Raw genomic sequence first — 11,267 nt, forward strand, 5'->3', positions numbered from 1 at the left:
GTCCATTCCTTATGAAGCTCCCCCAGATTTCTGAATCGCCGTTGCTTGACAATCCTCTCAAGGCTGCGGTCATCCCTGTCCCCTTCCTCTTAATGTTTTACATTAATTAGCTGATAGGAATGGGACACAGGAACCCTACAATGTTGAATTTTGTCATGATATTCTAATTTTGTGAAATACTGGGTTTATTTTTTTGTCTTTCTCCCATAATCATCAAAATTGAAGCAAAGGCTTGAAATATTTTACATTGTGTGTGGTGAACAAATATACAAGTTTCACTCTTTGAAACAAATTATTGAAATAAATGGACTTTCCCATGATTTTCAAATTTTTTGTCACATACCTTTGTGTCGACGTTCGGCCGTCAGCCTAATGTAGTAGAGACACATTTTGGCAGAACAACCCAAAAAATACACTAGCGTACTACTTGGGATCTTCGGCTAAATTACACTTAATAAAACCATATTTCTTTGCATTCTCTCTTCTCATTTTGCATGTTTTTTAGTTTTATATTCTTACAACCCCAATTCCAATGAAGTTAGGACATTGTGTTGAACATAAATAAAAACAGAATACAATGATTTTCAAATCATGTTCAATCTATATTTAATTGAACACACTACAAAGACAAGATATTTAATGACAATGTTCATCAACGTACAATTGCTTATTTCAGCAAGACAATGCCAAACCACATTTTGCACGTGTTACAACAGCGTGGCTTCGTAGTATAAGAGTGTGGGTACTAAACTGGTCTGCCTGCAGTCTAGACCTGTGTCCCATTGAAAATGTGTGGCGCATTATGAAGCGTAAAATACAACAACGAGACCTCGGACTGTTGAACAGCTGAAGCTGTACATCCAGCAAGAATGGGAAAGAATTCCACCTACAGAGCTTCAACAATTAGTGACCTCAGTTCCCAAACGTTTATTGAATGTTGTTCAAAGAAAAGGTGATGTAACACAGTGGTAAACATGAGCGTCCCAGCTTTTTTGGAACGTGTTGCACCCATAAAATTCTAAGTTAATGATTATTTGCTAAAAACAATCAAGTTTATCAGTTTGAACATTAAACGTCTTTGTAGTGTATTCAATTAAATATAGGTTGAACATGATTTGCAAATCATTGTATTCTGTTTTTATTTGTTTAACACAACGTGCCAACTTCATTGGAATTGGGGTTGTACAATACAGTGCTAGTTTTCTTTATTTACAACGTTAACAAAAATTGTGGTGTTTTTTTGGGAGGGTGAAACAGGATTAATGGCGCTTTCATTTCAATGAGGAAAAAATATTTTGCTATTTGAGTAAATTGGTCACACAATGAATTAAACTCAAGTCAAGGTACTACTGTATAATACAGCTATCACGTCACTGAACAGATGAAATAACTCTTCTTTCTTATCCTTTGTTTGTGGCGACCAGTGTGAAGAAACCTGCCAATGTCATCCCCATCCACTTAGAGCCTCCCCCCAAAGAAGAGGGTGTACCAGCAGAGCAGCTATAAACCTCTCGTTCTTGCTCGCTCTGTTTTTCTCACGCACATGCACTGACTTGTACTCACGACAAACAACACGTTTTAACCAGCCCAGGCCTTAACAATTTTTTCAACCACGAATAATACTGTTCTGGGTGCCCCAACCGAGGTTTAACACCACAGAATCAGACCCAGTCTGTCTGTTGTTGCAAAGTGACTTTGATTCTATTTCCCTTAAAACTGCAGGATCCTGTTTGATTTACAGTGTCCCCCCGCTATACCACAGAATTTTTGGGGAACATACAGTATCTACGTCTTCTTTCTCCACACATCCACCATCCACACACAGATGTAATTTCTGAATGTTACTCCGCGGCGGACTAATATGCGAAAGCACATCGGCCTGAGGTTCCGCCTGTGCGCTCGGGACCTGCTTTGGAGTCACAGGATTTGACGACACCAGAAAAAACACTTCCGCCGCTTCAGCTGTTAAGCAGTAACGGTACTTTGCTGCTCCATTATATGGAAGAAGTTTTCAGTTTATAGCGATCGTTTTTAATCGGTTTTTACAGCTTTTTACATGAATATAAATACTGTACAGTATTTAACATATATAAATATTGATTAAAATGCAGTGTAAAGTCTATATTCAAAATAATGAACTTTTAACCAGTCTCACTAGATTTTCATTCTCTCATGCTCTGATTGGCTGTTGGTAACATCAAGCAATCTTGGCTAGAACTTTCAATATCTACAGTGCTGTGAAATAGTATTGGCCCCCTTCTCAAATTTTTGCATAGTTTACCCACTTAATGATGAAGTTCATCAAATGTCAAAATCAAAGATAACCCAAGTAAACATAATATGCTGTTTTTAAGAGGCAATTCAGTAACGATACTTTTACTCCGTTTCAATGATCTAAATGTTGCTCGCTTCTTTTATTTATCAACTATTTCGACTTCCGCATTGGGCGCTGTTCGCACCAATCCAGTTTAAGCGCTCGTGACGTTTAAGTCTAGTTCAGCAATCGAACGACAAGAAAGTCACATGACCTGGTTGTCGTGACTGTGACGGCAACGATGCGCTACTCGTGTTTACATTTAGACGAACCAAAACAACAGCTTTAATGTATTGCAGTATTTGTCATTTGGGCACTATAAATGTGGACATTTCAGCCCACTTATAATTTGAGAAAACACCTTGCAGTAAAAAACATTTGATTTTATTTTGATTTTATTGATGATCATGCTGTGGTTCAAAAAATCAGAAGTTACTCACCAATTACTCAGTACTTGAGTAATTATTTCACTGTGTACTTTTTACTCATACTCAAGTAATTTTTTGGAGGACTACTTTTTATTTGTCACATTATCGTCAAGTAACAGTACTCTTACTTGAGTACAATATTTGGCTACTCTACCTACCTCTGGAGCGGACAGCCTCGATTGGTGCTCTTACCTTGAAGCAACATTTTTTGCTCATGAGCTCAGCCCGTGTCGTATTTTTTGCACTCGTCTTTTGAATTTTCGCATTGACGTGCTGCGGATCGTGGCCCTGGTTGTGGTCCCAGCAGAACCGCGAAGCACACGTAACATCGGCGAGAGGAGCTGATCCGCTAGTACATCTTGTATTAATTAGGAAACGCGCCTACAATTATCTAATTAGTTTACAGATCCATCCATTTTCTGTACCGCTTTATCCTCACAAGGGTTGCGGTCGTGCTGGATGTTTATGTTAAATGTATTAAGCGACGGTGCGATGTTAGGGGTTATGTCACAACACAGAATTAACTAACTTCAAATTCAGAAATGGTCAAAAAAAAAAAACTTAATATTTTTCCGGAAGATGCATTTGGGATTACCCTTCAAAGTTAAACAGACAATGATTTTAGTCCATTCTTTTCCAGAATGAGAGTGCTTAAAGAGGAGGATGCTATCCATGCGACACAGATTGAAGCAGGCATCAAGTGCAGGTAGAGATGGGCCTGGCTCAAATTGGAGACCAAAACAAAAAAGCAAAGAAAAGAGGCAAATTTCATTTTAATCTTAAATATGTACATGTACTTGAGCGGTATAAATAAATGTTTTTTTCTGCTTGAAGTCTTCCAGACTGCTTAATTTATGTTAAAATCCCAAAAATTCTCTGCAGGGGCCCGGGGATCCCCCAGACAACCCTGCAATGTTTCTGTCACCTTTTTCATGCCTGTGGTGTTTGCATGTCTGTACGCATATATTCTGTTTTACTTTGGCTAATCTTCATTCCTCTCCTTTACAGTCCATGCCTCCACCTTTCTAACTCTTCCTCCACCTCACTATGTCATCTGCGAACATCATGGGCCACGGGGATTCCAGTCTAACCTCATCTGTCACCCGATCCATCACCACTGCAAACAGGAAGGGGCTCAGGGCTAATCCCTGATACAGTCCCACCTCCACTCTAAACTCCTCTGTCAAATCTACAGCACACCTTACCGGTTCTGCTGCCCTCATAAATGTCCTGTATTATTTTAACATACTTCTCTGCTACTCTAGACTTCCGCATGCAGTACCACAGTTCCTCTCTGGATACTCTGTCATAGGCTTTCTCTAGATCGACAAAGACACAGTGTAGCTCCTTCTGACCTAGTCTGTACGTCTCCATTAACACCCTTAAGGCAAATAATGCATATGTGGTACTGTTTCAAGGCATGAAACCATAATGTTGCTCGCAAATACAGTGGGTACGGAAAGTATTTGGACCCCCTTAGATTTTTCACTCTTTGTTATATTGCAGCCATTTGCTAAAATCATTTAAGTTCATTTTATTTCCTTCATTAATGTACACACAATTGTTGACATTTTTGCAGATTTATTAATAAAGAAAAACTGAGATATCACACAGCCTTAAGTATTCAGACCCTTGGCTCAGTGTTTAGCAGAAGCACCCTTTTGAGCTAATACAGCAATGAGTCTTTTTGCGAATGATGTTTGAAGTTTTTCACACCTGGATTTGGGGATCCGCTGCCATTCCTCCTTGCAGATCCTCTCCAGTTCTGTCAGCTTTGATGGTGAACATTGGTGGACAGCCATTTACAGGTCTCTCCAGAGATGCTCAATTGAGTTTAATTCAGGGCTCTGGCTGGGCCATTCAAGAACAGTCACAGAGTTGTCCTGAAGCCACTCCTTCATTATTTTAGCTGTGTGCTTAAAGTCATTGTCTTGTTGGAAAGTGAACCTTCGGCCCAGTCTGAGGTCCTGAGCACTCTGGAGAAGGTTTTCATCCAGGATATCCCTGTACTTGGCCGCATTGATCTTTCCTTCAATTGCAACCAGTTGTCCTGTCCCTGCAGCTGAAAAACACACCCACAGCATGATGCTGCCACCACCATGCTTCACTGTTGGGACTGTATTGGACGGGTGATGAGCAGTGCCTGGTTTTGTCCACACATACCACTTAGAATTAAGACCAAAAAGTTATATCTTCGTCTCATCAGACCGGAGAATCTCATGTCTGACCATCTTGGTGTTTTTTTTAGCAAACTCCATGCAAGCTTTCATGTGTCTTGCACTGAGGAGAGGCTTCCGTCAGGCCACTGTGCTCTTAGGAACCTTAAGTGCAGCAGAATGTTTTTTTTGTAACCTTGGCCAGATCTCTGCCTTGCCACAATTCTGTCTCTAAGCTCTTCAGGCAGTTCCTTTGACCTCATGATTCTCATTTCCTCTGACATGCACTGTGAGCTGTAACGTCTTATATAGACAGGTGTGTGGCTTTCCTAATCAAGTCCAATCAGTATAGTCAAACACAGCTGGACTGAAATGAAGGTGTAGAACCATCTCAAGGATGATCAGAAGAAATGGACATAACCCGAGTTAAATATATGAGTGTCACAGCAAAGGGTCTGAATACTTATGGCTGTGTGATATTTCAGTTTTTCTTTTTGAATAAATCTGCAAAAATTTCAACAATTGTATTTTTTTCTGTCAATATGGGGTGCTATGTGACCACTAATGAGGAAAAAATGAACTTAAATGATTTTAGCAAATGGCTGCCATACAACAAAGAGTGAAAAATTTAAGGGGTCTGAATACTTTCCGTACACACTGTATTTGCGAGCAACAGTATGGTTTCATGCCTTGAAACAGTACCACATATGCATTATTTGCCTTAAGGGTGTTAATGGAGACGTACAGACTAGGTCAGAAGGTCAGTGCCCTCTCCAGGTGGGGGATGAGATTCTCCCCCAAGTGGAGGAGTTCAACTATCTTTGGGTCTTGTTCACGAGTGAGGAAAGAATGGAACGAGAGATCAACAGAAGAAGAAGAAGAATCATCTTTTATTGTCATGAACATGCATGCATGCACACGAAATTTGTTCTCTGCATTTAACCCATCACAGTGAACACATACACATGTTAGTGGAACACACTGGAGCAGGGGGCAGCTGAAGCGCCCGGGGAGCATTTCGGGGTATCAGTGTCTTGCTCAAGGACACCACAGCCGTGAGTCCGGAGGATGTTGGCGGATGGTCCAGTCGGGGTTTTGAACCTAGGTCCCCCACGGTGGCAGGCGATGATCTTAACCATTGGGCCACGGCTGCCCGAGTGATGCGGACTTTGTATCGGTCTGTTGTGGTAAAGAAGGAGCTAAGCCGAAAGGCAAAGCTCTCAATTTACCGGTCGATCTACGTTCCTACCCTCACCTATGGTCACGAGCTGTGGGTCGTGACTGAAAGAACAAGATCCCGGATACAAGCGGCGGAAATGAGTTTCCTCCGCAGGGTGTTCGGGCTCTCTCTTCGAGATAGGGTGAGAATCTCGGTCATCCGATAGGAGCTCAGAGTAGAGCCGCTGCTCCTCCACATTGAGAGGAGCCAGATGAGGTGGCTGGGGCATCTGATTCGGATTTCTCTTTAGTGCCTTTCTAACTTCCCCCTTACTAATCATTGCTATTTCCTGGTCCACCACACTTGCCTCTTCTACTCTTCCTTCTCTCATTTTTCTCATTCATCAACTTCTCAAAGTATTCTTTCCATGTATCCAGCACACTACTGGCACCAGTCAACATTTCCATCTCTATCCTTAATCACCCTAACCTGCTGCACATCCTTCCCATCTCTATCCCTCTGGCCCACCTGTAAAGATCTTGTACTCCTTCTTCCATACATACATACATTCATCTTATGTCTCTGGTTTGGGCTTTACCACCTCTATCTTCACCCTATGTCGCATCTCCATACATTCCTTTCTCATCTCCTCAGTCCTCTCACTGTCCCACTTCGTCTTAGTTAACCTTTTTCCTTGTATGATTTCCTTTACTTTGAGGTTCCACCAACAAGTACTTTCATGCTTGTCTCGCTGATCACCTTGGCTATAGCGGTTCGGTCTTCTGGAAGCTCCTCCTGTCCACCAAGAGCTTGTCTCACCTCTTCCCGAAAAGCTGCACAACACTCGTCCGTTCTCAGCTTCCACCATATGGTTCTCTGCTCTGCCTTTGTCTTCCTAATCTTCCTCCCCACCACCAGAGTCATCTTACACACAACCATCCTACGCTGTCTAGCCACATTCTGCCCTACCACTACCTTACAGTCGGTAACCTACTTCAGATTACATCGTCTGCACAAGATGTCATCCACCTGCGTGCTTCTACCTCCGCTCTTGTAGGTCACCCTATGTTCCTTCCTCTTCTGGAAGAAAGTGTTCTCTACAGCCATTTCCATCATTTTTGCAAATTCAACCACCATTACTCCCTCCAAGTTCTTTTCCTTGATGCCAAACGTACCCATTACTCTTTCATCACTCCTGTTTCCTTCACCAACATGTCCGTTACAATCTGCACCAATCTCAACTCTCTCTCTGTCTGGGATGCTCAGAACTACTTCATCTAGCTCCTTCCAGAATGTACCTTGCACATCTAGGTCACATCCTACCTGTGTCACACTATACATAACACCCTCAATTTCAGGTTTTGGCCTCATCACTCGATCTGATACTCTTTTCACTTCCAAGACATTCTTTGCTTACTCTTTATTTGAAATCACCCCTACTAAATTTCTCTTCCCATCTACACCACAGTAATTTTTTTTAACCCAGCCCCAAAATGGCTAGCCTTACTGTCTTTGCACCTGCTCTCCTGGACACACAACCGTTGCCCTAATCATCATGTCAACCAACTCCTGAGCTTTTCCTGTCATAGTCCCAACATTCAAAGTCCCCATGCCCTAATCATCATGTCAACCAACTCCTGAGCTTTTCCTGTCATAGTCCCAACATTCAAAGTCCCCACATTCAGTTCTAGGCTTAGTGCGTTCCTCTTTTCTTTCTGCCTAAGGACCTGCTTTTCCACCTCTCCTTCATCTTCATGCATGAATTGTGGCTAATCACAATTTTTGGTTAATTTTCACTGATCACACCCAAGCCTGATAACCTCCAGACCTATTCAATCAAGAAATCACTTAAACAGAACCTATCTGACAAAATCAAGTTGTACAAAAATAATCGAAAACAGCCAGTGTTCATGACACAACAATAAGGAAGAGACTAGGAAAAGTGGCATCCATGGCGGAGTTCCAAGGCAAAAACCACTTCTGACCAAAAACAACATAAAAGCTTGTCTTACTTTTGCAAAAAAAAAAAAAACATCTAAATGATTCCCAAGACCTTTGGGAGAATATTATATGGACTGATGACATTAATTTTGAGCTTTTTGGAAGGTGTGTTTCCTTACATCTGGCGTTAATGTAGCACAGCATTTCAGAAAGAGAACATCATACCAACAGTCAAACATGGTGTTTGTAGTGTGATGGTCTTGGGCTGCTTTGGTCTTTCAGGACCTTGACAACTTGCTGTGATTGATGAAACCATGGATTCTGCTCTTTAACAGAAAATCTTAGAGAGTGTTCAGCAATCAGTTTGTGACCTCAAGCTGGAGTGCACTTAGGTTCTGCAGCACATTAACGATCCAAAACACACCAGCAAGTCAACTTCTGAATTGCTTAAACAAAAAACAAATGAAGGTTTTGGAGTGGCCTAGTCAAAGTCCAGACTTTAATCCGATTGTAATGCAGAGGCATGACCTTAAAAATGCCATTCATGCTAAAAAATCTTTTGCTGAATTCAAACAATTCTGCAAGGAAGAATGGGCCAAAACAGCTCCATTGAGACGTGAAAGACTCATTGCCAGTTATACGAAACGTTTGCTTTCAGTTGATGCTGCTGAGGATGGCCCAACCAGTTATTAGGTAAAGGGGGCCATTACTTTTTCACACAGGGCCAGGTGACTTTAAATAGTTTTTTTCCCTTAATAAATGAACTCACCATTTAAAACAGCATTTTCAGTTCACTTGGGTTTTATTTGTCTGATATTTACATTTGTTTGATGATCTTAAACATTAAAGGGGGGAAGCTATGCAAAAATCTAAGAATTTCAGAATGGGTCCAATACTTTTTCATGGCACTGTACATTTGTTTGATGATCTGAAACATGAAAATGCGGATAATGGGAAAAAAAATGGGGGCAATACATTTTCACAGTACTGTAGTTTATAATTGTGGAAGCAGAGATGGATGTACTTCGGGAAGGACGGAGTTATGCTGCTGTTTTATTGAGAACGCAAGACGGGAAGTTTGGTTTCGACTCGACTATGGAACGCCATACCTGTACCCATTCACAGCAGTTATCAGTACTGTGATGTATTTTCTATACTTTGTCTTGCGTTTTTATTTGTATTTTTTTGCATTCAGATACGTTTACAATGCATTTAAAAGGTGTGTTATCATGAGTTTAGACATGCCTAAAACGTGTTGGAGGGGTAAAACTACAAAAAAATATATTTTTTTTTTAGAAAATGGTGACTTTCACCTGTGGATCATATCCCCGTGATAAACAGGGGTTCACTGTATCTGCTTAACAGAAAAAAACATTGTAATCATATTTTGGTACCAGAATTCTTTTACATCCAAATTTCTTTGTTTTCATTTTTTTAAGTACTGAGTGCTTCAGTCCATTCTGTACATACTGTATGTTTGAACTTCTCTATTTATTTGCCTCTTATCAATCAGCACATTTGTTTTTTTTTATCTGGATCTGTTCTTTATTTTTTTTATAGATCTAACAAAATGATGAGATCATGTAAATGCATACCGTAATTTCTCGTGTATAATGCGCACCACCAAAATTGACCTCAAAATTCTGGAAAACCCCTCTCCCTATGTATAACGCATTTTTACAATGCATGATTTCGCTTCTACCCATATGATCAAAACATGAAGTATTATCTGTATTTTGTTTGGGTTTTTTTTCAAGGGATTTTTCTGGTTCAGCACTTTATTTGAACACGTAATTCTTTTTATTTACTTGCTCTTATTTTGAAATTCACAGTCCAACTTTTATTGGTAAATGAGAAAACACATAGTTGTGCTCATATGTTTGATTACCCAGGCATAATTTTTAAGATGTGTAGAATTCTTTAAAGAAAAAATGAAGGACCAGGCAAACACATTTAATTCAATTTTAATGGGATTGAAATTAAACTGTCTAGCATTTCAGAAAAAAACAATCAAAACATAAGCATAAAGAAATTAATGATGGTTGTTCATTCAGTCGTATTTTAAAAAAAAAAAAAAAAAAAAAAAAAAAACATTTCACAAATTCTGCCTACACCTACAGAACACCTTTTTCATAACCTCTAGGTGGCGATGGCATACTAAAAAAGTGTACACCTTTCTCATAACCTCTAGGTGGCGCTGGCATATTGGAAAGAAAGTGTAGAGCTTTTTCCATAACCTCAAGATGGCGGCATACATTTATAAAATGTGAAAGTTTGTTTTATTTTCCCCTATACCTATGTATAAAGTGCACTATGGCCTTTTAACATTTTTTTTGGGGGGTGGGGAATGCGCATTATACACGATAAATTACGGTACCTATGTATTTTGATACAAGATTTTGTGTTTGCATATTTTTAATTACAGAGAGTTTGAGTGAAAAAGTTCTTTAAAGAGCCCTGTTGGTTTTTAATATTATTCGCTGCATGGCTCAGTTTTCTGATGGTGCATCAAACTCAGAAAATATTCACAGTTTGAGGCTGCAGCAAATCAAATTATTAATATTCTCATAGAAAACCACTTTTCTGATATTCTGTTACATTTAAAATCTGAATCTTAATCTTGTGGCACGGTGGCTGACTGTTTAGAACGTCTACCTCACAGTTCTTCGTACCCTAATTCGGGATTCCGGTTTCCTCCCACATTCCAAAATCATGCATGGTAGGTTGATTGACGACTCTAAATTACCCGTAGGTGTGAATGTGAGTGGAAATGATTGTTTGTTTATATGTGCCCTGCGATTGGCTGGCGACCAGTTGAGGGTTTACACCGCCCAAAAATAGCTGGGATAGAGTCCAGCACGCCCGCAAACCTGGTGAGGATAAGCGGTACGGAAAATGGATGGATCTTAATCGTTCTTGTTTTTGTTACATCCAATGACAGGACGAATGTGTTTACATCAATACTACATTCAGTCGGCGTGTCCTCAACATTCAACCGTAACAATATAAATTTGTGAGTACCTGAAATTGAAAGCTGACTTTGCTTTATTTAATTGACTTTGCAATTGCTTAAAAAAATATTGATAGTTCCTGTATTACATCGCTGAAGGAGGTCCATTGAAAGGCGGCGTACAAACCACATTTGAGTTATTATATAAACCCCAATTTCAATGAACTTGGGACATTGTATCAAATGTAAATAAAAATAGATTGCAGTGATTTGCTAATCCTTTTAAACCTGTATTCAATTGAATACACGACAAAGACGA

At 40.0% G+C, this 11,267-nt stretch overlaps 1 protein-coding gene across 4 annotated transcripts in view; it reads left to right on the forward strand.

Moving 5' to 3' along the window:
* Positions 1 to 11,267, forward strand: part of pomgnt1 (protein O-linked mannose N-acetylglucosaminyltransferase 1 (beta 1,2-)) — an 80,594-nt gene extending 69,327 nt beyond the window's left edge. For 2 of the 4 annotated variants that reach the window (XM_061778764.1, XM_061778763.1), the window contains exon 22: positions 1,425 to 11,267. In XM_061778764.1, coding sequence (XP_061634748.1) covers positions 1,425 to 1,506 — 82 coding nt within the window. In that variant the 3' untranslated portion in view covers positions 1,507 to 11,267. The remainder of the gene's footprint in view (positions 1 to 1,424) is intronic. The other 2 variants (XM_061778767.1, XM_061778766.1) reach the window with 2 other exon arrangements.

This window comes from Phyllopteryx taeniolatus, chromosome 7, assembly GCF_024500385.1.
Source record: "Phyllopteryx taeniolatus isolate TA_2022b chromosome 7, UOR_Ptae_1.2, whole genome shotgun sequence".
NCBI classification, from domain to species: domain Eukaryota; kingdom Metazoa; phylum Chordata; class Actinopteri; order Syngnathiformes; family Syngnathidae; genus Phyllopteryx; species Phyllopteryx taeniolatus.